The 25,640-nt window shown below is 48.7% G+C and overlaps 1 protein-coding gene across 7 annotated transcripts in view; it reads left to right on the top strand.

The window, feature by feature from the left end:
- Positions 1 to 25,640, top strand: part of LOC110495681 (guanine nucleotide exchange factor DBS) — a 67,334-nt gene that overhangs the window by 20,626 nt on the left and 21,068 nt on the right. For 6 of the 7 annotated variants that reach the window (XM_036952034.1, XM_036952039.1, XM_036952037.1 and 3 more), the window contains 3 exons: positions 10,775 to 10,858; positions 13,545 to 13,659; positions 19,621 to 19,711. In XM_036952034.1, the coding sequence (XP_036807929.1) occupies positions 10,775 to 10,858; positions 13,545 to 13,659; positions 19,621 to 19,711 (290 nt within the window). Of the gene's footprint in view, positions 1 to 10,774; positions 10,859 to 13,544; positions 13,660 to 18,963; positions 19,151 to 19,620; positions 19,712 to 25,640 lie in introns of those variants that run through there. The other variant, XM_036952040.1, reaches the window with a different exon arrangement.

Raw genomic sequence — 25,640 nt, 5'->3', positions numbered from 1 at the left:
ACCTATGATGAAAATTACAGGCCTCTCATCTTTTTAAGTGGGAGAACTTGCACAATTGGCGGCTGACTAAATACTTTTTTGCCGCACTGTATATGGAATGTGCGACTCCCTTTTGTTTCTATAGCTTCCAGTTATTCACCGTTAGTCAGCACCTCTACATCTCTGGGTGTGCACCAGCTCATGCTTTTTATTAAACACCTGAGTTGACATCGATCAATACGGTGAACCCACTTCCATCTCCTGAACTATTAAGTACCAAGAGGTTTTACAGTACGAGTAAAAACACATCCTTCTTTGGAATGTCTCTCCTTTTGTCAAACTAAGGGAAAGTTTGACTAGAGGTGTCCTAAAAGAGATGTTCTGTTTCCTTGGAATATCTGGTGTGTGTGTGTGTGTGTGTGTGGTAGTAGCGTGGGACAGTGGAGAGGTTGATGAACAGTGGTGTGTTGTCTGTCTCTTACTTCCATTCAATAACAGAGATATGCTTGTCAACACACAGACTGGTCCGCTGGCCAAGCGGAAAGACATTGTGCCACATTTCCTCCAGTCTCTCAGGGCTAGCACACAGACACAGGTTTACACTAATGACCAAAAGTGTGTGGACAGACGCCTGCTCGTCAAACATCTCATTCCAAAATCATGTGCATTAATATGGAGTTGGTCTCCCCCTTTGCTGCTATAACAGCCTCCACTCTTCTGGGAAGGCTTTCCACTAGATGTTGAAACATTGATGTGGGGACAAGCATTAGTGAGGTCGGGCAGTGATGTTGGGCGATTAGGCCTGGCTGACAGTAGGTGTTCCAATTAATTCCAAAGGTATTCGATGGGGTTGAGGTCAGGGCTCTGTGCAGGCCTGTCAAGTTCTTCCACATCGATCTCAACAAACCATTTCTGTATGGACCTCATTTTGTGCACGAGGGCATTGTCATGCTGAAACAGGAAAGGGCCTTCCCCAAACTTTTGCCACAAAGTTGGAACCACAGAATCGTCTAGAATGTCATTGTAAGCTGTCACATTAACATTTCCCTTCCCTAGAGCTAAGGGGCCAAGCCCAAACAGTTAAAAACAGCCCCAGACCATTATTCCTCCACAAAACTTTACAGTTGGCACTATGCATTGGGTCAGGCAGCATTCTCCTGGCATCTGCCAAACCCAGATTAGTCCGTCGGACTGCCAGTTGGTGAAGCGTGATTCGTCACTTCAGAGAATGCATTTCCACTGCTCCAGAGTCCAATGGCGGCGAGCTTTACACCACTCCAACCAATGCTTTGCATTGCGTGTTGGGATCTTAGGCTTGTGTGCGGCTGCTCGGCCATGGAAACCCATTTCATGAAGCTCCAGACGAACCGTTCTTGTGCTGACGTTGCTTCCAGAGACAGTTTGGAACTCTGTAGTGAGTGTTGCAACCACGGAAAGACGATTATTACACACTTCAGCACTCGGCGGTCCCGTTCTGTGAACTTGTGTGGCCTACCACTTCACAATAACAGCACTTACAGTTGACTGGGGCAGCTCTGGCAGGGCAGAAATGTGACTAACTGACTTGTTGGAAAGGTGGCATCCTATGAAGGTGCCATGGTTGAAAGTCACTGAGTTCTTCAGTAAAGCCATATTACTGCCAATGTTTGTCTATGAAAAGTGCATGGCTGTGTGCCAAATTGTATACACCAGTCAGCAATGGGTGTGGCTGAAATAGCCTGAATCCAGTCATTTGAAGGGGTGTCCACATACTGCTGTGTGTATATAGTGTAGCTTACAGTGCAGCAGACTAGCCACCATGTTGGCACCTGACGCTCCATGGAGAGAAAAAAATAATTTGACAAAAATTGAACAGTAGCCACATATTGCAGCTCATCATGTAGAAATATTACAGATTTAATCCAGAGATTTATGGGCTGGGCAGAGGGCACCCACACACACAGTGAGCACGCATGGCAACAGGGCAACGGTGGCCGTTTGACCCAGTTGTTACTGTCGTGTGTGTTGTTATCCCCATGGCAGATGGGGACCTGGTAACCCAGACTGTAATACCATAATAGAACTGGGTTCCCCCCACATACACAATGATACACACACACACACACACACACACACAATAGTACACACACACAGCTGTGGAACGGCTGTTCATCCCTTACTTGTCCTCTCACTCACACACACAGCTGCCCTTCTTCTTGCCACACCACCACCAACAGTTGGCTCCATCACCAGCTCATACCCACACAGCATGGCACTCCACACAGCATGGCACTCCACACAGCATGGTGCTCCACGACACACACACACACACACACACACACACACACACACACACACACACACACACATACTTCCACATCCCCAATACAATCTGTTGCCTTTCAGTCCACATACCAAGACTGCCCTGCCCACCCTGCCCATACACCACATACCACAACAACACATGAAGTTACTGCATGGACCAGCGAACCGAGGGGTTAGCTGTAGGGGTTAAATAAAGGGGAGGGGTTAGGGTCTAGGGGTTAATGTCAGACTGGGTGATTATACTGTATTTTTCAAGGGGCGACATCAAGGACTGTACCACCTGTGATAGTGACTTTGTCCTTCAGACCAGACGTGTAAAGGCAAGGAGGTCTTTGCAGGCTGCTAACGTGTTTTACTGCCGGCTGCTTGTGGGAACATGATGACCGAACAAAGAGAGATTCATGGGACAGGAGAGGGAGTAGCACTCTGTGTAGCACAGAGGCATGGTAACTACCATGTTGGTGCATGTGTGAACCTTTGTGTCAGTGGGGTCACACGATCATGTGAAAGGAATGTCATGACTGGAGTGAAAATGCATTGTAAACTATTCAACAAAAACTGTTGGTCGGATCTTTTTTTTTTTGTAGCTTTGATGGCATTCGATAAAATGCATAGAAGGAACGTGGAGAGAGAGGCCTCTGTAGAATCTCCTTTGGAAAGAGCTGTGTAGTTGTCTTCCCAGTCCCCACAGCTCAACTAGAGCCAGGTCTCCTCATTAACAATGTAGGCATTAGTAATAGAACCCTGGCCTCCTTTCAATCTCCCTCCCCCCTTTTCCCCTTTTCTCTCCCTCCTCCTTTTTCCCCTTTTCTCTCCCTCTTCTCTGTGAGCTGTCATCCATCCAGATCTGAGCTGTAATCTGTGAGGTTATACAATAGTTACCAGACAGGAAGGAATATAACAAGATATAAAACCTTAATAGAAATGTTTTGCATGGAGTATAAATGATTCTGTCTGTTTTCATGTCAGCTCTATCCTCACATTGTAACCCTTGACCTTCACTGATTAGTCCCCTGACCTGATTGTGAATGAGTGGGGGGGGGGGGGGGGGTTGTGCTGCTTAAGAGTTCCCTGTCACAGGCCTGTTTTGGTGGCTTTTCTCCGGGTCTCAGTTGGAGCGCTCACAGACCACAGTGACGAGACTGAACACGTCTCTCTCTACACATCATATACAATGCACCCGGTGAGGAGGGTAGGGCCCTTAGTTCTCAATGGAACTGAATGGGTTAGAGACGTTCCTTACCTCTAATACCAGGAAGAAAGAGGGGAAAACACAGAGCGAGAAGTACTGCAAGGTCTATTTTTAGAAGACATGTTTGTATACATTTAAGTTAGATTTATTAGAGAATTAGAAATATATACTCACACACACCCTTCGCTCTGTGGCAGCTTCTCTCTAGGTTGTGTGTGTGAGTGTCTGGGTTTATAGGGTAAGAGTCTGAGGGAAGACTGTAGTGGCAGCTTGCTGTAAGACTCCTGTAAGACTGAGCTGTTACCTACCACCCAGGGCTGTAGTAAGACTGAGCTGTTACCTACCACCCAGGGCTGTAGTAAGACTGAGCTGTTACCTACCACCCAGGGCTGTAGTAAGACTGAGCTGTTACCTTCCACCCAGGGCTGTTAGACTGAGCTGTTACCTACCACCCAGGGCTGTAGTAAGACTGAGCTGTTACCTACCACCCAGGGCTTTAAGACTGAGCTGTTACCTTCCACCCAGGGCTGTAAGACTGAGCTGTTACCTTCCACCCAGGGCTGTAGTAAGACTGAGCTGTTACCTACCACCCAGGGCTTTAAGACTGAGCTGTTACCTTCCACCCAGGGCTGTAAGACTGAGCTGTTACCTTCCACCCAGGGCTGTAGTAAGACTGAGCTGTTACCTACCACCCAGGGCTGTAGTAAGACTGAGATGTTACCTACCACCCAGGGCTGTTAGACTGAGCTGTTACCTTCCACCCAGGGCTGTAGTAAGACTGAGCTGTTACCTTCCACCCAGGGCTGTAGTAAGACTGAGCTGTTACCTTCCACCCAGGGCTGTTAGACTGGGCTGTTACCTACCACCCAGGGCTGTAGTAAGACTGAGCTGTTACCTACCACCCAGGGCTGTAGTAAGACTGAGCTGTTACCTACCACCCAGGGCTGTAGTAAGACTGAGCTGTTACCTACCACCCAGGGCTGTAGTAAGACTGAGCTGTTACCTACCATCCAGGGCTGTAGTAAGACTGAGCTGTTACCTACCACCCAGGGATGTAGTAAGACTGAGCTGTTACCTTCCACCCAGGGCTGCCTGTCCACCTGTCCTGATGCATTACACCAACATCAGACTGAATACTGACAGTGACTGCCAACATGCATGTCTATGGTTCTAGAATAGACTGCATTAGTGTTTCTCAACCTTGATCCCTATGGACCCACTCACTGTGTGGATGCTAGTCTTCCCGGCTCCAGCTGGTTGGAGCTAGCTAAGCCTGACAGGTTGACGTCACCTCCCCTGAGACCTGAAGTCAGTCCCTCCTGAAAGGTGACCACAGGGTTTTCTGGTTTATACTGATGGTTGATTTGGCAGAGCATGGTATCAAACCTAAACAGGTACATAAGCATTAGTTAGAAGCAATTTATCATCACTGCAAATAGTTTTTATTAAAATGAGTTAAGAATAGAGAGAAATAAAGTATTTTTTTAAGCTCACCTTGGCAGTCGCAATTTTAGCATGTAAATCTTGGAGGGGCAAACTCAAGAAAAAAACATATGCATGCCAGCAAAGCCACACTACACAACGCTAAACAATACATTAATTGCATTATAAAACGGTGACAAACGGTGCACACAAACTGTTAGGGCCTACATAAAGCTGTCCCAACAAAAGAGCTTTCTTTTCAGCACCAAGTAGTGAATCCTTACCACCAATACACCTGGCTATCAGCGAAGCCTTGTCTGGCAGCAAAACAGTTCATTCAGCCTCATTTACTGCCCTTTAAAAACACTTAGCTGATATGGCTGACTTGCTTAAACAAATGTGGTTTCTGTTGACAATTGAGATGTACAAATGGGACGACGAGCGGATAAGAGGCCATTTCTATTAAGACATTAATGCGCGAGCTAGGACAGACATAGTCAATATAACTATTTGTTCAGCACTTTTGAAAGGTACAGCGACAGAATTCAGAACATGGGCCGTTCTTACAGTATTCTCCCGGTACACCAAGTCAGAACCGTAGGATAAATAAAGGAGACATATAAGCAGACAATAAAAGCTCTTACAATATTCATGATTACATTAATCTAAAACGGGCTATAGGCCACCAAGTCAGAACAGTAGGCGGAATTATGAGGGGAAAAGGAACTAATTATTAAAGTGAGGACCATGGGCTACTAACAGCTTGCGACATAACATACCCTTTGCATTACTTTCTTAGCTACAGTGTATATATGTTACGGCTCTTGTCGCAATGAGGATCGGACCAAAGTGTGGTAAGTGTTCATGATTTTTATTTATCAAAACACTCAAACAAAATTACAAAGTGAAAGACGAACAGTTCTGTAAGGCAAATACACTATACAGAAAACAACTACCCACAAAAACCAGGTTGGAAAAAGGCTGCCTAAGTATGATTCCCAATCAGAGACAACGATAGACAGCTAGCTGCCTCTGATTGGGAACCACACTCGGCCAAAAACAAAGAAATAGAAATAAAGAAACTAGAATGCCCACCCTAGTCACACCCTGGCCTAACTAAAATAGAGAATAAAAGCCTCTCTATGGCCAGGACACCCTGGCATATTACATCATTGATGCAGCAGCATACAATACATTTTTGGACTCACCTTGTTGTGCTGTGCTCACTTCAACAGGAAGGTGGCGCCGCGGTCCTTCGTGGGTGAATTTTGTCATTAAACTTTGTCCTCAAAGTCTGGCATTCTCTGGATTTATGGTGCTTTCAAGACAACTGGGAACTCAGAAAAATCATGACATCAGTGATCTTCAGGTCGGAGCTCAAGAAAGAGGCCCGAGTTCCCGACTTGGAATTCCGAGTTGTATGACCGTATTTTCCCAGTCGGAGCTTGTTCAGAGTTCCCAGTTTCCAGTTACGAGTCTCCAGTTGTTTTGAACGCGGCACAAGTCATGTTGGATTGACAGCATGGCCAATGAATTCAACCGTAGTGTTGAATGTTTATCCTTTTAAGCTTGGAAAAGAGACCCTTAAACCCAGACTTGGACCACATGCCCACTCGTCTGAATAGCAGGCTAGTGATTGCTTTGTAACACTTTCAGTTAGCCACTGATTCCTTCCAAACCACTCATGGTTGAATTTGCGATTTCCAACTTGTGTAATTTTCATGACCGATGAGCACCGATACGTTTTATCTTTAATTTCTCTTCATATGATAAGGATTGAAAAGGATTTGCCAGTAGATTGTCGACTTGATTCTGGTCATCTATGAACGTTTGAACATCTTGGCCATGTTCTCTTATAATCTCCACCCAGCACAGCCAGAAGAGGACTGGCCACCCCTCAGAGCCTAGTTCTTCTCTAGGTATCTTCCTAGGATCCAGCCTTTCTGGGGAGTTTTTCCTAGCCACCGTGCTTCTACATCTGCATTGCTTGCTGTTTGGGGTTTTAGGCTGGGTTTCTGTACAGCACTTTGTGACATCGGCTGATGTGAAAAGGGCTTTATAAATAAACTTCATTGATTCATGATGATGACTGCTAGCTAAGATTTTGAAAGTATGATGTTGCTATGATCAGTCCAATCAAAACTACGGTAGATATAAGTGGATTTGACGTCATTTTATCTGTGGCTATTGACCTTGAGCCTTCTTGGATGGGCACTTCTAATGTAACTCTATGGCAGCACCCCAGGGGCTTGAATTTTCGAGCTCTACCTGTAGATTTTGTGGTGACGCAGTGTTCCCATGAGTGACAGAACACTGAGCCAATCACGGCGCAGCTACCAACAACCAACCTCCTACGCTGGCTGCCCCATCACCACAGAAAGCACTGAGCTAGGCTGAAACACATGCATTTTGGAGCTGCCTTACTCAAGAAAGCAAAAAAAGGTTTTCCCGGGTGGCACAGTGGTCTAATGCACTGCATCAGAGCCCAGGCTCTGTCGCAGCCGGCCACGACTGCGAGGCCGATGGGGCGGCGCACAAATGGCCCAGCATCGTCCGGGTTAGGGAGGGTTTGGCCGGCAGGGGTATCCTTGTCTCATCGTGCACTAGTGATTCCTGTGGCGGGCCGGGCGCAGTGCACGCTGACCAGGTCGCCAGGTGAACGGCTGGCTTCTGGGTTGGATATGCATTGTGTCAAGAAGCAGTGCGGGTTGGTTGGGTCGTGTTTCGGAGGACGCATTGGCTCTCGACCTTCGCCTCTCCCGAGTCCGTACGGGAGTTGCAGCGATGAGACAAGACTGTAACTACCAATTGGATACCACGAAATTGGGGAGAAAAAAGGGGTAAAATAACAAAAATAAATAATAAAATCATTTTAAAAAGCAAAATAAAGACCCTGAAAATACCAGTGATGTCAGAAGATGTTGGCCAATGTCTTCAGTGACTGTTACAGATCATACTAAAACTGGAGAAACACGCTGAACTATGTGTTTGTTTAGTACTCTGATCCCATCCCTCAGCACACATGATGCCACAGCACCGTACACTACCCCCTGCAACCACCCTCACCTCTCACCGTACAATACCAACTGCAACCACCCTCACCTCTCACCATACACTACCCCCTGCAACCACCCTCACCTCTCACCGTACACTACCCCCTGCAACCACCCTCACCTCTCACCGTACACTACCCCCTGCAACCACCCTCACCTCTCACCATACACTACCCCCTGCAACCACCCTCACCTCTCACCATACACTACCCCCTGCAACCACCCTCACCTCTTACCGTACACTACCCCCTGCAACCACCCTCACCTCTCACCGTACACTACCCCCTGCAACCACCCTCACCTCTCACCATACACTACCCCCTGCAACCACCCTCACCTCTCACCGTACACTACCCCCTGCAACCACCCTCACCTCTCACCGTACACTACCCCCTGCAACCACCCTCACCTCTCACCGTACACTACCCCCTGCAACCACCCTCACCTCTCACCGTACACTACCCCCTGCAACCACCCTCACCTCTCACCGTACACTACCCCCTGCAACCACCCTCACCTCTCACCGTACACTACCCCCTGCAACCACCCTCACCTCTCACCGTACACTACCCCCTGCAACCACCCTCACCTCTCACCATACACTACCCCCTGCAACCACCCTCACCTCTCACCGTACACTACCCCCTGCTACCACCCTCACCTCTCACCGTACACTACCCCCTGCAACCACCCTCACCTCTCACCGTACACTACCCCCTGCTACCACCCTCACCTCTCACCGTACACTACCCCCTGCAACCACCCTCACCTCTCACCGTACACTACCCCCTGCAACCACCCTCACCTCTTACCGTACACTACCCCCTGCAACCACCCTCACCTCTTACCGTACACTACCCCCTGCAACCACCCTCACCTCTCACCGTACAATACCAACTGCAACCACCCTCACCTCTTACCGTACACTACCCCCTGCAACCACCCTCACCTCTCACCATACACTACCCCCTGCAACCACCCTCACCTCTCACCAGTACACTCCCCTACTGCCAGCGAACACACCACATCTCACACACACACACACACACACACACACACACAGCATTGTCAATTCACAGGACCACTACCATACCCCCCAAACAACCCTCTTTCCACTAGCCTTTCTCTCTCTCTCTCTTTCACTCACTCACTCACTCACTCACTCACTCACTCACACACAGGCACATACAGTATTTACAACAATAGATGACAGATACAGTAACATACAGTATTTACAACAATAGATGACAGATACAGTAACATACAGTATTTACAACAATAGATGACAGATACAGTAACATACAGTATTTACAACAATAGATGACAGATACAGTAACATACAGTATTTACAACAATAGATGACAGATACAGTAACATACAGTATTTACAACAATAGATGACAGATACAGTAACATACAGTATTTACAACAATAGATGACAGATACAGTAACATACAGTATTTACAACAATAGATGACAGTAACAGTAACATACAGTATTTACAACAATAGATGACAGTAACAGTAACATACAGTATTTACAACAATAGATGACAGTAACATACAGTATTTACATTAATAGATGACAGTAACATACAGTATTTACATTAATAGAGCATAGTATTAGTCACACAGACACCTGGAATGACATGATAGAGAGAGGAGCAGAGGAACCACTGACCCACTTCTCAAGGAGAAGTCCCCCCAAATCCCCCCTTTTCTCCAACTTTCAGTCCCAGTCTCAGTGAGGAAGCGAGAGAGGGGAGGAGGAGAGAGGGTAGAGGCTGAGAGAGGGGAGGAGGAGAGATAATAGAGGCTGAGAGAGGGGAGGAGGAGAGAGGGTAGAGGCTGAGAGAGGGGAGAGGCTGAGAGAGGGGAGGAGGAGAGAGGGGAGAGGCTGAGGGGAGAAGGGGAGAGGAGAAAGGCCGAGGAGGGGAGAGGAGAGGAGAGAGGCTGAGAGGAGGAGAGAGGCTGGGGGAGGAAAGAGGGGAGAGGCTGAGGGGAGGAGGAGAGAGGCTGGGGGGAGGAAAGAGGGGAGAGGCTGAGAGGAGGGATTAGTATTTCCTCCCTTCTCCATGCACAGTGGATTATAATAATCTGTTTTGGACTTCTCCTTGAGAAGTGGGTCAGTGGGTCTCTGCTCCTCCCCTCTCTCTTCCTCACTGGGACTGAAAGTTGGAGAAAAGGGGGGATTTGGGGGAACTTCTCCTTGAGAAGTGGGTCAGTGTACTGTGTTACTGTATCTGTCATCTCTTGTTGTAAATACTGTATGTTACTGTCATCTGTTGTAAATACTGTGTTACTGTAACTGTCATCTATTGTTGTAAATACTGTGCTTCTGTATCTGTCATCTCTTGTTGTAAATACTGTATGTTACTGTCATCTGTTGTAAATACTGTGTTACTGTAACTGTCATCTATTGTTGTAAATACTGTATGTAACTGTCATCTATTGTTGTAAATACTGTGTTACTGTATCTGTCATCTATTGTTGTAAATACTGTGTTACTGTATCTGTCATCTATTGTTGTAAATACTGTGTTACTGTATCTGTCATCTCTAGTTGTAAATACTGTATGTTACTGTCATCTATTGTTGTAAATACTGTGTTACTGTAACTGTCATCTATTGTTGTAAATACTGTATGTAACTGTCATCTATTGTTGTAAATACTGTGTTACTGTATCTGCCATCTATTGTTGTAAATACTGTATGTAACTGTCATCTATTGTTGTAAATACTGTGTTACTGTAGCTGTCATCTATTGTTGTAAATACTGTATGTTACTGTAACTGTAGTTTATGTTTTTTTGTCTCTTATCTTCCAGATGACATCATGCAGCAGGAGAGTGATCGTCTGTTTGCTGCAGACATCGATCCTGACCTCAGGAAACGGTTTGCTTTCCTCTCAGGTCAGTCTTTTTCTTTTCCCTCCTTCATAGTTACCTCTCATAGTGGTTCAATCCCAAACATCTGAGTGAGCCAATCCCAACGCTATGCCAAGGCCCTTGAAGATCTCCCTTCACAGATGGAAAAAGCTTAAGCAATATGGCAGAAGCTAATAACAGTGAACCATCCCCAAAGCTGACACAGCCACTGATGAAGCAGCAATCATATCACACTGTATGAGAGAAGTAGCTGAGTGAAGTAGCTGAGTGAAGTAGCTGAGTGAAGTAGCTGGCCTAAACATCAAAACATAATCCGTCAGCATTTTCCTATTTATAAAAGTACAGGAATAGCATTCTGGCTGCCAGATAGAGTACAGCAGTGTTGTTCAAACTGATTTCTGTTGTATGACTTAACTAAACTAAGACTTTTGCAACGACCCGACCTTTGGGGGTAAACTGAGGAAAACCGTTCCACACCAGACCCATATTTCCAAAGAGTTGGGCCAACTCAGTTTGTTCCGTTACTACGGCGATGCCAACCCAGATAGGGCCCTACATCGGGTTACCACGGATAATAACGGCACGGAGACGGCCCGTGAATAATTAATCGACACTGCGATCCACTTGGCAACCTGGCCCGGCAACAGTTAGAAGAGCCAAGTATGTGTGGCACTATGTGCTGCTGTGATTGGCTGCTGAGTGTGTGACTGAATTTAACACTCCACCCGTTGAGAGCGAGAGTGTGCGTGTGTGTGTCTCTAAATTAATTTCACGAGGTTCAGTTCCTAACTGAATTTCACGAGGTTCGGTTCCTAACTGAATTTCACGAGGTTCGGTTCCTAACTGAATTTCACGAGGTTCGGTTCCTAACTGAATTTCACGAGGTTCGGTTCCTAACTGTATTTCACGAGGTTCAGTTCCTAACTGAATTTCACGAGGTTCAGTTCCTAACTGTTTTATGGTTGCTGTTACATGTCTTGCCCGGGAACCTGTTCTTAGGTTGCATACAGTCTGTGTAGAGTCTGTTTGTCTTCACATCTCTCTGTCAGTGTGTTTAATAACTCTGTGGTTGCCAGGGGTGATGCGCGTGTGTGTGTGTGTGTTCATGACAGCTGCCCACCCTCTGATGAGGAGTCATATGAGCACACAGCTAAGTCTGATGAAGATGATCCTTGGTCTAGTTGTAATTCATACTTCTACGCTACAGCCTTGGTACGCCACTAGAATGAATCCAAGCCCAGCGGGTGAGAGTGTGACGCAGCGCGATACTGTTTTAGCTGTGTCATTCAAGACTCCTGCTGTGTTCCTGTTCCTTCCCGGTTCTCTCTGTATGTCCTCTCCCCTGGAGGTTGTCTGTGTCTCCAGGCCTTGTTTTGTGTTGTAATCATTAACCTCTGGTCCTCCTCTAGTCGCCTACTCAGGCAGGTGTCTGCCAGACACACATACACACATGGGGCCAGATGGATCAGGGCACAATGCTCTGCTTCTGCTCTAGTGGTCTGGTACCAGATGGATCAGGGCACAGTGCTTTGGTTCTGCTCTAGTCGTCTGGTACCCGATGGATCAGGGCACAGTGCTCTGGTTCTGCTCTAGTGGCACAGCTGGCACCAGATGGATCAGGGCACAGTGCTCTGGTTCTGCTCTAGTGGCACGGCTGGAACCAGATGGATCAGGGCACAGTGCTCTGGTTCTGCTCTAGTGACACGGCTGGTACCAGATGGATCAGGGCACAGTGCTCTGGTTCTGCTCTAGTGACACGTCTGGTACCAGATGGATCAGGGCACAGTGCTCTGGTTCTGCTCTAGTGACACGGCTGGTACCAGATGGATCAGGGCACAGTGCTCTGGTTCTGCTCTAGTGACACGGCTGGTACCAGATGGATTAGGGCACAGTGCTCTGGTTCTGCTCTAGTGACACGGCTGGTACCAGATGGATCAGGGCACAGTGCTCTGGTTCTGCTCTAGTCGTCTGGTACCAGATGGATCAGGGCACAGTGCTCTGGTTCTGCTCTAGTTACACGGCTGATACCAGATGGATCAGGGCACAGTGGTCTGGTTCTGCTCTAGTGGCACGGCTGGTGCAGAGATTCAAACAGACCGCCTGTCTGTTTGGCTCTACTCACACCTGTTAATTTCTCATTCCCTGTACCCTCCTCTAGCACTAAATCAAGTCAAATTTGATTTGTCACAGGCGCCGAATACAACGGGTGTAGGCTTTGCCGTGAAACGCTTACTCGCGAGTCCTTTCCCGACAACGCAGAGTTAAAAAGGAAGAATAAAAATAGAAAAGACTATTATTGCAGCCTGCAGAGCCGCAGTAACACCAGGCTTTGTGAGAGAAGACAGATCCTATATCTCATCCTCTAATCTCCCCCTCCCTCACTCAGACCGTCACATGATTTCTCCGGGTCAATGGTCCTCAAAACCTCTCCTCGGGGACCCCCAGACGTTTCACAAAGGGCTTGATGATTAGCTGACAAGTTGAATCCGGTTTGCTAACTGTGGGATAGTTAAAATACATGGAACAGCTGAGGGTCCCCAAGGAGAGACATTAAATTAAAGGATTCTAAAGCTTGTCACTGTCTATTCTATGCGGGTCTGAAAGGGGGATATGGGGGGTTGTACGTGCTTTCTAGTTGAGGGCAAAATTATTTCCTTGTTGAAGAAATGTAATCAATTAACCAATCAAACGTCCCCAATTTCTTTCCCAGGGGGCCGAGCTGAGAACGGCAGTCCCATCATCGTGTTCCCAGAATTCCCTGCTTTTGGCGAGCTCCAGGAGGAAGAGTTCCACAACGTGCTGACCTACCTGACCAGTGTGCCCAGGTGACACACACAATGCATTGCACACTCTGATGCTTGAACTTGTCATTAATTACTTTGTATAGTTGAGGAAGTGGTGTGGTAACAATGCCAACCAGCAGATGTCAGTGTAGAACTATTTTCACAGTTCCTTTGTCTGAACAGAACAATGAATCTCCCTACAACAAAGTGAACTTGTCTTATGCAGGACTGTATCTTAACCATTATAGTTGGCATCTCTATTACACCTCAACGTTGCTGCAACTGGTACATGTGGTGTATGTCCTGGTATACGTGGTGTATGTCCTGGTACACGTGGTGTATGTCCTGGTACACGTGGTGTATGTCCTGGTACACGGGGTGTATGTCCTGGTACACGTGGTGTATGTCCTGGTACACGTGGTGTATGTCCTGGTACACGGGGTGTATGTCCTGGTACACGGGGTGTATGTCCTGGTACACGGGGTGTATGTCCTGGTACACGAGGTGTATGTCCTGGTACACGAGGTGTATGTCCTGGTACACGAGGTGTATGTCCTGGTACACGAGGTGTATGTCCTGGCACACGAGGTGTATGTCCTGGCACATGTGGTGTGTGTGTGTACGGGTACATGATATGTATGTCCTGGTACATGAGGTGTATGTCCTGGCACATGAGGTGTATGTCCTGGTACATGAGGTGTATGTCCTGGCACATGAGGTGTATGTCCTGGCACATGAGGTGTATGTCCTGGCACATGAGGTGTATGTCCTGGCACATGAGGTGTATGTCCTGGTACACAAGGCGTATGTCCCGGTACACGAGGCGTATGTCCCGGTACACGAGATGTATGTCCTGGCACATGTGGTGTGTGTGTACGGGTACATGATATGTATGTCCTGGTACATGAGGTGTATGTCCTGGCACATGAGGTGTATGTCCTGGCACATGAGGTGTATGTCCTGGCACATGAGGTGTATGTCCCGGTACACGAGGCGTATGTCCCGGTACACGAGGCGTATGTCCCGGTACACGAGGCGTATGTCCCGGTACACGAGGCGTATGTCCCGGTACACGAGGCGTATGTCCCGGTACACGAGGCGTATGTCCCGGTACACGAGGCGTATGTCCCGGTACACGAGGCGTATGTCCCGGTACACGAGGCGTATGTCCCGGTACACGAGGCGTATGTCCCGGTACACGTGGCGTATGTCCCGGTACACGGGGCGTATGTCCTGTAAACCTTTAACCCCTGACTCCTGTGGGAGTTGGCCGGAGGGGGGGGGGGGCTTGGAGAGACGGAGCATGACTGGTGTGGAGGACAGGAAGTGGCGGTGTTAATGAGAGACTCCCTGTGTATCTAACGGGGTCTGTCAGTTAAAAGACTCCAGGGCTCAGCTACTATATGGAAGCAGTTTGTCATAGAAAGGAGTTCTGTAAAGATGTAATTCCGGACAAATTTGAATTGACAAAACAAGAACGAACATATATATTTCTAAGTAATATAGTATCATATACTATCCATTCGTTACAGCCGGGGGGAACCCATCTGTATCAAATGCATGAATGAGGTTCTACCTGAGATGTATATATTCAGTTGGGGTGTGTGAATGGGTGATGATATGTGTGATCATGAGCTCACATGTTACTAAGACCAGAGGGTGTTCATAAAGCAGACAACTCTCCTGTGGATACTGCCGCCCTCCAGCCCCATGTACCTCTGATGTGAGAGAGAGATGGATTCTCCAATTACCTTGAAGGAACTACAGGACAAAATAAAAACTCTCCAACCCTCAATGAAATGATCAAATATACAGACAACAAATTCCAATTAGCTATACTAAAACTCTTTTAACATCATCCTCAGGTCTGGCATCTTCCCCAATATTTGGAACCAAGGACTGATCACCCCAATCCACAAAAGTGGAGACAAATTTGACCCCAATAACTACCGTGGGATATGCATCAACAGCAACCTTGGGAATATCCTCTGCATTATCATTAACAGCGGACTTGTACATTTCCTCTGTGAAAACAATGTACTGAGCAAATGTCAAATTGGATTTTTACCAAATTATCATACGACAGACCACGTATTCACCCTGCACACCCTAATTGACAAACATACAAACCATAACAAAGGCAAAGTCTTCTCATGCTTTGTTGATTTCAAAAAAGCCTTCAACTCACTTTGGCATGAGGGTCTGCTATACAAATTGATGGAAAGTGGTGTTTGGGAAAAAACATACAACATTGTAAATCCATGTACACAAACAACAAGTGTGCGGTTAAAATAGGCAAAAAAACACACACATTTCTTCCCACAGGGCCGTGGGGTGAGACAGGGATGCAGCTTAATGCCCACCCTCTTCAACATATATATCAACGAATTGGCGAGGGCACTAGAACAGTCTGCAGCACCCGGCCTCACCCTACTAGAATATGAAGTCAAATGTCTACTGTTTGCTGATGATCTGGTGCTTCTGTCCCCAACCAAGGAGGGCCTACAGCAGCACCTAGATCTTCTGCACAGATTCAGCCAGACCTGGGCCCTGACAGTAAATCTCAGTAAGACCAAAATAATGGTGTTCCAAAAAAGGTCCAGTCACCAGGACCACAAATACAACATTCCATCTAGACACCGTTGCCCTAGAGCACACAAAAAACTATACAAACCTTGGCCTAAACATCAGCGCCACAGGTAACTTCAACAAAGCTGTGAACGATCTGCGAGACAAGGCAAGAAGGGCATTCTATGCCATCAAAAGGAACATAAAATTCGACATACCAATTAGGATCTGTCTAAAAAATACTTGAATCAGTTAGAACAAATTGCCCTTTATGGTTGTGAGGTATGGGATCTGCTCACCAACCAAGAATTCACTAAATGGGACAAACACCAAATTGAGACTCTGCATGCAGAATTCTGCAAAAATATCCTCCGTGTACAACGTACAACTGTCACGTCCTGACCTTAGTTCCTTTTGTATGTTTCTATTTTAGGTTGGTCAGGGCGTGAGTTGTGGTGGGCATTCAATGTTTTTGTTCTATGTTTGGTATTTCTATGTGTTTGGCCTGGTATGGTTCCCAATCAGAGGCAGCTGTCAATTGTTGACTCTGATTGAGAACCATACTTAGGTAGCCTGTTTTCCCACTCTTGTTTGTGGGTGGTTGTTTTCTGTCTAGTGTATGTCACCTTACAGAACTGTTTAGTTTCTTCCATTCACTTCATTATTTTGTTTTGTGTGTTCAGTTAATAAATGAACATGGACACTTAACACGCTGCGCATTGGTCCGATATTTCAAACTCGTCGTTAGACGATGAAGAGATCCATTACAACAACACCAAATAATGCATGCAGAGCAGAATTAGGCCGATACCCACTAATTATCAAAATCCAGAAAAGAGCAGTTAAATTCAACAACCACCTAAAAGGAAGTGATTCCCAAACCTTCCATAACAAAGCCATCAACTACAGACAGATGAACCTGGAGAAGAGTCCCCTAAACAAGCTGGTCCTGGGGCTTTGTTCACAAACACACCCCACAGAGCCCCAGGACAGCAACACAATTAGACTCAACCAAATCATGAGAAAACAGAAAGATTATTACTTAGCACATTGGAAAGAATTAACAAAAAAAATGAGATAACTAGAATGCTATTTGGCCCTAAACAGAGAATACACAGTGGCACTGTGACTGACATACACATACCACTGTGACTGACACAAACGTAAGGAAAGCTTTGACTATGTACAGACTCAGTGAGTATAGCCTTGCTATTGAGAAAGGCCGCCGTAGGTAGACCTGGCTCTCAAGAGAAGACAGGCTATGTGCACACTGCCCACAAAATGAGGTGGAAACTGAGCTGCACTTCCTAACCTCCTGTCCAATGTATGACCATATTAGAGAGACATATTTCCCTCAGATTACACAGATCCACAAAGAATTTGAAAAAAAAAACTGATTTTGATAAACTCCCATGTCTATTGGGTGAAATACCACAGACCATCACAGCAGCCAGATTTGTGAGCTGTTGCCACAAGAAAAGGTCAACCAGTGAAGAACAAACACCATTGTAAATACAACCTATATTTATGTTTATTTATTTCCCTTTGTACTTTAACTATTTGCACATCGTTACAACACTGTATATAGACATAATATGACATTTGTAATGTCTTTATTATTTTGGAACTTCTGTGAGTGTAATGTTTAACATATGTTTCCCATGCCAATAAAGCCCCTTGAATTGAATTGAGAGGAGAGAGAGGGGGTGCTTTCTTTCTCTATTGTGCTTCCCTCGCTTTCCTTCTCTTTCTCTGTGCCTCTCCCTTTCTCTCTCACTCTTGCTTTCTCTCTCTCTCTCTCTCTAGCACGCTCGCCAGACCAAAAGCGTGAGTGACTGTAAGGGGGTAGAAAGAGGTAGCTGGAAGAGGAGATATAGAAGAGAAAGCGGGGGTATTGTGGGCGTGTAGACGGGGTGTCCTGGGTGTTTAATTACTATGAGTTTATCTCTGAATCAGAGTGTTGTATTTAACACGGTGTCCTATAGAGAAACATCCATCATGCTGCCAGTTCAGCACTATGGATGGTCCTGATTGGTACCACTGGATAAAATCATATCACCGTCTGTTTTTCAAGATGCATGCTCTCTCCTCTTTCTCTCACTTTCTCCTCTCCTTTTTCTCTTTGTCCTCTCTCTCTCTCTCTCTCTTTGTTCATCTCTCTACCTTTATTTCTATAAATCTCTCTCTCCTTATCGCTATGGCTTCCTCCTTGTCCTTTACCTCTGCTCTCCTCACTGCCAACACATGCTGCTGAGCAGAGAGGGGGGAGAGAGAGAGAGAGAGAGAGAGAGAGGAAAGGAGGGGGAAGAGAGAGAGAGCCAATGAGACGAGGGGGAGGGGCGGGGAAGCTCTATAGCTAAAGCCAAAAGAAAGGTGTGTGTGTGTGTGTGTGTGTGTGTGTGTGTGTGTGTGTGCGCACCACTGTCATGGCGGCAATTGAATTAATGACAATTTTGCAGTTCCCTCACCTACCAGATAAAGGGGGATGGATCCCATCTCATTCTCCATCAGATGTCCCGCCCCCCTCTGCTTATGAGCCATTCAAACACACTCCCGCCACCGCTGTCCATCACCCATATGCTGCTCTGTGATAGGCTATGGGGGAGCAGCAGGAGATGCAGGGCTGAGTTGATTGGCTGGTGTAGAGAAGCGGGTAGGTAGAGGAGCGTTGTTCTCGGGGGGGGGGGGGGGGGGGGGGGGGGGGGGGGGGGCGGCGGCTTGGTGGTTGGCTCCAGTACTATCAGAGCTGTAAACAGAACACTGGTGCATAACAAATCTGCAGAGAGGGAAAACCGGAATAACAGAGAAATCTGCAGAGAGGGCAAACCGGAATAACAGAGAATAGGAATGGGAGAAGGAGATGGACATTCTATTGAGGAGGTTTTGGGAATAACATTTGGGAATAACAGACGTATCCTGTCGTGTGACATCAATGGGATTAACCTGAGGAAGAGGCAACATTTTGGTAGTGTGTTTTCTACCGTGTGTCTGTGTGTGTGTGCGCGCACAGCAGTGTGATGGATGGATGATGGATTTTCTCCTGGCTGTGTTGATGTACATGGATCACCTCAGCAGCATTGACTCTTTCACATTTGTGTGTGTGGTTGTCTCTCTTGTTAAGAGCATCTGCTAATTGACTGAGATGTAAACGTGTGCTGCCAGCGACACTCTCCTGGTATTTTTGTGCACAATCTACACACACACACACACACACACACACACACACACACACACACACACACACACACACACACACAGGGATTGAGCGGCCCGTTCTAATGCCACTGCCTGTGGATAGCCTGTGATCTTGGCGCAGTCAAGGGTCCTGTCATTAGGAGGATACACACATACACACACACACACACACCCATGTAACCGTGGTAACATACACACACATCCATGTTGCTGTGGTGACCGTGTCTCGCTCTCCTGCAGTGTGACAGCGTCTGGAGTGGGCTTCATCCTGGTCATCGACCGCCGCCAGGACAGATGGACCGCCGTCAAGGGGACCCTGCTACGCATTGCAGTGAGTAGCCCACCGTGTGTGTGTGTATGTTTGTGTGTATGCACGCCTCGTTATCACTGCATGCTGAGGGTGTGTGTGTAATCTGTTAGGACATACACCTTAACAGGTGTTTGAGATGTGCTGAGCGACAGGAAACCTTTGTATATCAGAGTAGTGGCACAGTGCAGCCTTCTCCGTGAGGTGTCTTGCTGTCTGGCGAAACTGTAACTACTAGCCTAGTTCTGCAGGAGGGGACTGTAGCATCTCCTCCTTTCAGATTATACAACATCACACTCACTTCAACCTGCAGGAGGGCACTGTAGCATCTCCTCCTTTCAGATTATACAACATCACACTCACTTCAACCTGCAGGAGGGGACTGTCTCTGTCTGTCTCCTGTCCGTCCGTCTCCTCTCTCTCTCTGTCTGTCTCTGTCCTCTCTCTCACTGCATGTGGTAAAGGCTGTGACAGCTCAACAGCTGTGGCTGTAGCTGGAGGGGATAGAGTGATTGAGTAGGGAGAGGATAGAGTGATTGAGTAGGGAGAGGATAGGCTGATTTGACTAGGGAGGAGGATAGGCTGATTTGACTAGGGAGGAGGATAGGCTGATTTGACTAGGGAGGAGGATAGGCTGATTTGACTAGGGAGGAGGATAGGCTGATTTGACTAGGGAGGGGGATAGGCTGATTTGACTAGGGAGGGGGATAGGCTGATTTGACTAGGGAGGGGGATAGGCTGATTTGACTAGGGAGGGGCTAGGCTGATTTGACTAGGGAGGGGGCTAGGCTGATTTGACTAAGGAGGGGATAGGCTGATTTGACTAGGGAGGGGATAGGCTGATTTGACTAGGGAGGGGATAGGCTGATTTGACTAGGGAGGGGATAGGCTGATTTGACTAGGGAGGGGATAGGCTGATTTGACTAGGGAGGGGATAGGCTGATTTGACTAGTGAGGGGATAGGCTGATTTGACTAGGGAGGGGATAGGCTGATTTGACTAGGGAGGAGGATAGGCTAATTTGACTAGGGAGGAGGATAGGCTAATTTGACTAGGGAGGAGGATAGGCTGATTTGACTAGGGAGGAGGATAGGCTGATTTGACTAGGGAGGAGGATAGGCTGATTTGACTAGGGAGGAGGATAGGCTGATTTGACTAGGGAGGGGGATAGGCTGATTTGACTAGGGAGGGGATAGGCTGATTTGACTAGGGAGGGGATAGGCTGATTTGACTAGGGAGGGGATAGGCTGATTTGACTAGGGAGGGGATAGGCTGATTTGACTAGGGAGGGGGATATGCTGATTTGACTAGGGAGGGGATAGGCTGATTTGACTAGGGAGGGGATAGGCTGATTTGACTAGGGAGGGGATAGGCTGATTTGACTAGGGAGGGGATAGGCTGATTTGACTAGGGAGGGGGATATGCTGATTTGACTAGGGAGGGGATAGGCTGATTTGACTAGGGAGGGGATAGGCTGATTTGACTAGGGAGGGGATAGGGTGATGAACATGAAACACCCACAAAGAGTTCCTGGAATCACCATCATAATAACTTGATACAGGCTTCACATCTGTGATCTTCATAATGTTGGTAATAAATGCAGAGTTATGAAACAGACAAACAAAACAGAAATATTACTTTTCTATAAATATAACATTGACAAATGTTAACCTTTTAGCTCACCCATCAGCAAACCATAATGTCTCCATCATTCTCCTTATATGGGCCTGTCAGCCCCCCAATAATAATCCAGCCATAACGGCCCGTTCCAGCCCATTGGATACGTCTATGTGACAAGGGAGGGGAGGAGGCTGGTGTTGAGCTGTTAACATTGCTGAGGTAGGACAGTCGTCCTCTGTAAGCCTCTGTTAAGTGTGGGTGTGTTCATTGATTTCCCTACAGTGATAGTAGTGTGTAAACAGGCTGGGGAAACCTGCTGATTAGTAGAGTACAGTATCACCGTGGTGGCTCCAAGGGCAAAGGCACACACACACATACATTATCACCCACTCACACCCTCAAGCATGCAGTGTCTGTGATTTTGATTGTGATTGTGATTAGCAGTATGATTTGTGACTGTGTCCCTGTGGGCCTGCAGTGTGAGAAGCAGAGGGTTGGTGTCATTACTCACCCCTAGGCACTGCACTGCATGGTACTGAAGCAGGGGGGTAGACGGGCTGGGCTATGGAGAGGAGGGGGAGGCAGGAGGGGGGGAGTAGAGGGGCTAGGCTATGGAGAGGAGGAGGGAGGCAGGGGGGGGTAGAGGGGCTGGGCAATGGAGAGGAGAGGAGAGGGGGGGGGGAGTAGAGGGGCTGGGCTATGGAGAGGAGGAGGGAGGCAGGGGGGGGTAGAGGGGCTGGGCAATGGAGAGGAGGAGGAGGAGGGAGGCAGGGGGAAGTAAGGAAGTAGAGGGGCTGGGCTATGGAGAGGAGGAGGAGGGAGGCAAGGGGAAGTAGAGGGGCTGGGTTATAGAGAGGAGGAGGAGGGAGGCAGGGGAGGTGGGTAGAGGGGCTGGGCTATGGAGAGGGAGGAGGAGGGAGGCAGGGGGGGTAGAGGGGCTGGGTTATGGAGAGGAGGAGGAGGGAGGCAGGGGGAAGTAGAGGGGCTGGGTTATGGAGAGGAAGAGGAGGAGGGAGGCAGGGGGGAAGTAGGGAAGTAGAGGGGCTGGGTTATGGAGAGGAGGGAGGCAGGGGGGAAGTAGGGAAGTAGAGGGGCTGGGTTATGGAGAGGAGGGAGGCAGGGGGGAAGTAAGGAAGTAGAGGGGCTGGGTTATGGAGAGGAGGAGGAGGGAGGCAGGGGGGAAGTAGAGGGGCTGGGTTATGGAGAGGAGGAGGAGGGAGGCAGGGGGAAGTAGAGGGGCTGGGTTATGGAGAGGAGGAGGAGGGAGGCAGGGGGGAAGTAGAGGGGCTGGGTTATGGAGAGGAGGAGGAGGGAGGCAGGGGGTAAGTAGAGGGGCTGGGTTATGGAGAGGAGGAGGAGGGAGGCAGGGGGGAAGTAGAGGGGCTGGGTTATGGAGAGGAGGAGGAGGGAGGCAGGGGGAAGTAGAGGGGCTGGGTTATGGAGAGGAGGAGGGGGCGTGCAGGAGGAGGGAGTGGGGCTGGGCTGTGGAGAGGAGGAGGGGGCGTGCAGGGGGAGGGAGTGGGGCTGGGCTGTGGAGAGGAGGAGGGAGGCAGGGGGAAGTAGAGGGGCTGAACTGTGGAGAGGAGGAGGGGGGGCGTGTGAGAGAGATGGAACCTGCTAGGGAGATGAGCAGCATGGGGAGAGATAGTAGTGGTGTCAGGCCACTCAGCTGGGTGTGATGGGGAGAGATAGTGGTGTCAGGCTACTCAGCTGGGTGTGATGGGGAGAGATAGTAGTGGTGTCAGGCTACTCAGCTGGGTGTGATGTGGAGATATAGTAGTGGTGTCAGGCTACTCAGCTGGGTGTGATGTGGAGATATAGTAGTGGTGTCAGGCTACTCAGCTGGGTGTGATGGGGAGATATAGTAGTGGTGTCGGGCTACTCAGCTGGGTGTGGTGGGGAGAGATAGTGGTGTCAGGCTACTCAGCTGGATGTGATGGGGAAGAGATTGTAGTGGTGGCAGGCTACTCAGCTGGGTGTGATGGGGAAGAGATAGTAGTGGTGGCAGGCTACTTAGCTGGGTGTGATGGGGGAGAGATAGTGGTGTCAGGCTACTCAGCTGGGTATGATGGGGAGAGATAGTAGTGGTGTCAGGCTACTCAGCTGGGTGTGATGGGGGAGAGATAGTGGTGTCAGGCTACTCAGCTGGGTGTGATGGGGGGAGATTATGGTGTCAGGCTACTCAGCTGGGTGTGATGGTGGAGAGAGTGGTGTCAGGCTACTCAGCTGGGTGTGATGGGGAGATATAGTAGTGGTGTCGAGCTACTCAGCTGGGTGTGATGGTGGAGAGATAGTGGTGTCAGGCTACTCAGCTGTGTGTGATGGGGAGATATAGTAGTGGTGTCGGGCTACTCAGCTGGGTGTGGTGGGAAAGAGATTGTAGTGGTGGCAGGCTACTCAGCTGGGTGTGATGGTGGAGAGATAATGGTGTCAGGCTACTCAGCTGGGTGTGATGGGGAGATATAGTAGTGGTGGCAGGCTACTTAGCTGGGTGTGATGGGGGAGAGAGAGTGGTGGCAGGCTTCTCAGCTGGGTGTGATGGGGAGAGATAGTCGTGTCAGGCTACTCAGCTGGGTGTGATGGGGGAGAGATAGTGGTGTCAGGCTACTCGGCTGGGTGTGATGGGGGAGAGATAGTGGTGTCAGGCTACTCGGCTGGGTGTGATGGGGGAGAGATAGTGGTGTCAGGCTACTCGGCTGGGTGTGATGGGGGAGAGATAGTGGTGTCAGGCTACTCAGCTGGGTGTGATGGGAGAGAGTCTTGTCAGGCTACTCAGCTGAGTGTGATGGGAGAGAGTCTTGTCAGGCTACTCAGCTGAGTGTGATGGGGAGAGATAGTCGTGTCAGGCTACTCAGCTGAGTGTGGTGGGGAGAGATAGTGGTGTCAGGCTACTCAGCTGGGTGTGATGGGGAAGAGATAGTAGTGGTGGCAGGCTACTCAGCTGGGTGTGATGGGGTAGAGATAGCGGTGGTGGCAGGCTACTCAGCTGGGTGTGATGGGGGAGAGATAGTAGTGGTGTCAGGCTACTCAGCTGGGTGTGATGGGGAGAGATAGTGGTGTCAGGCTACTCAGCTGGGTGTGATGGGGAGATATAGTAGTGGTGTCGGGCTACTCAGCTGGGTGTGGTGGGGAGAGATAGTGGTGTCAGGCTACTCAGCTGGATGTGATGGGGAAGAGATTGTAGTGGTGGCAGGCTACTCAGCTGGGTGTGATGGGGAAGAGATAGTAGTGGTGGCAGGCTACTTAGCTGGGTGTGATGGGGGAGAGATAGTGGTGTCAGGCTACTCAGCTGGGTATGATGGGGAGAGATAGTAGTGGTGTCAGGCTACTCAGCTGGGTGTGATGGGGGAGAGATAGTGGTGTCAGGCTACTCAGCTGGGTGTGATGGGGGGAGATTATGGTGTCAGGCTACTCAGCTGGGTGTGATGGGGAGATATAGTAGTGGTGTCAGGCTACTCAGCTGGGTGTGATGGTGGAGAGATAGTGGTGTCAGGCTACTCAGCTGGGTGTGATGGGGGGAGATTATGGTGTCAGGCTACTCAGCTGGGTGTGATGGGGAGATATAGTAGTGGTGTCAGGCTACTCAGCTGGGTGTGATGGTGGAGAGATAGTGGTGTCAGGCTACTCAGCTGGGTGTGATGGGGAGATATAGTAGTGGTGTCAGGCTACTCAGCTGGGTGTGATGGTGGAGAGATAGTGGTGTCAGGCTACTCAGCTGTGTGTGATGGGGAGATATAGTAGTGGTGTCGGGCTACTCAGCTGGGTGTGGTGGGAAAGAGATTGTAGTGGTGGCAGGCTACTCAGCTGGGTGTGATGGTGGAGAGATAATGGTGTCAGGCTACTCAGCTGGGTGTGATGGGGAGATATAGTAGTGGTGGCAGGCTACTTAGCTGGGTGTGATGGGGGAGAGAGAGTGGTGGCAGGCTTCTCAGCTGGGTGTGATGGGGAGAGATAGTCGTGTCAGGCTACTCAGCTGGGTGTGATGGGGGAGAGATAGTGGTGTCAGGCTACTCGGCTGGGTGTGATGGGGGAGAGATAGTGGTGTCAGGCTACTCGGCTGGGTGTGATGGGGGAGAGATAGTGGTGTCAGGCTACTCGGCTGGGTGTGATGGGGGAGAGATAGTGGTGTCAGGCTACTCAGCTGGGTGTGATGGGGGAGAGATAGTGGTGTCAGGCTACTCAGCTGGGTGTGATGGGGAGAGATAGTCGTGTCAGGCTACTCAGCTGAGTGTGATGGGAGAGAGTCTTGTCAGGCTACTCAGCTGAGTGTGATGGGGAGAGATAGTCGTGTCAGGCTACTCAGCTGAGTGTGGTGGGGAGAGATAGTGGTGTCA

This window comes from Oncorhynchus mykiss, chromosome 18 (assembly GCF_013265735.2).
Source record: "Oncorhynchus mykiss isolate Arlee chromosome 18, USDA_OmykA_1.1, whole genome shotgun sequence".
Taxonomy (NCBI): domain Eukaryota; kingdom Metazoa; phylum Chordata; class Actinopteri; order Salmoniformes; family Salmonidae; genus Oncorhynchus; species Oncorhynchus mykiss.
Note: the sequence above shows the minus strand (reverse complement) of the source record. Positions and strands in the feature narration are given on the sequence as shown.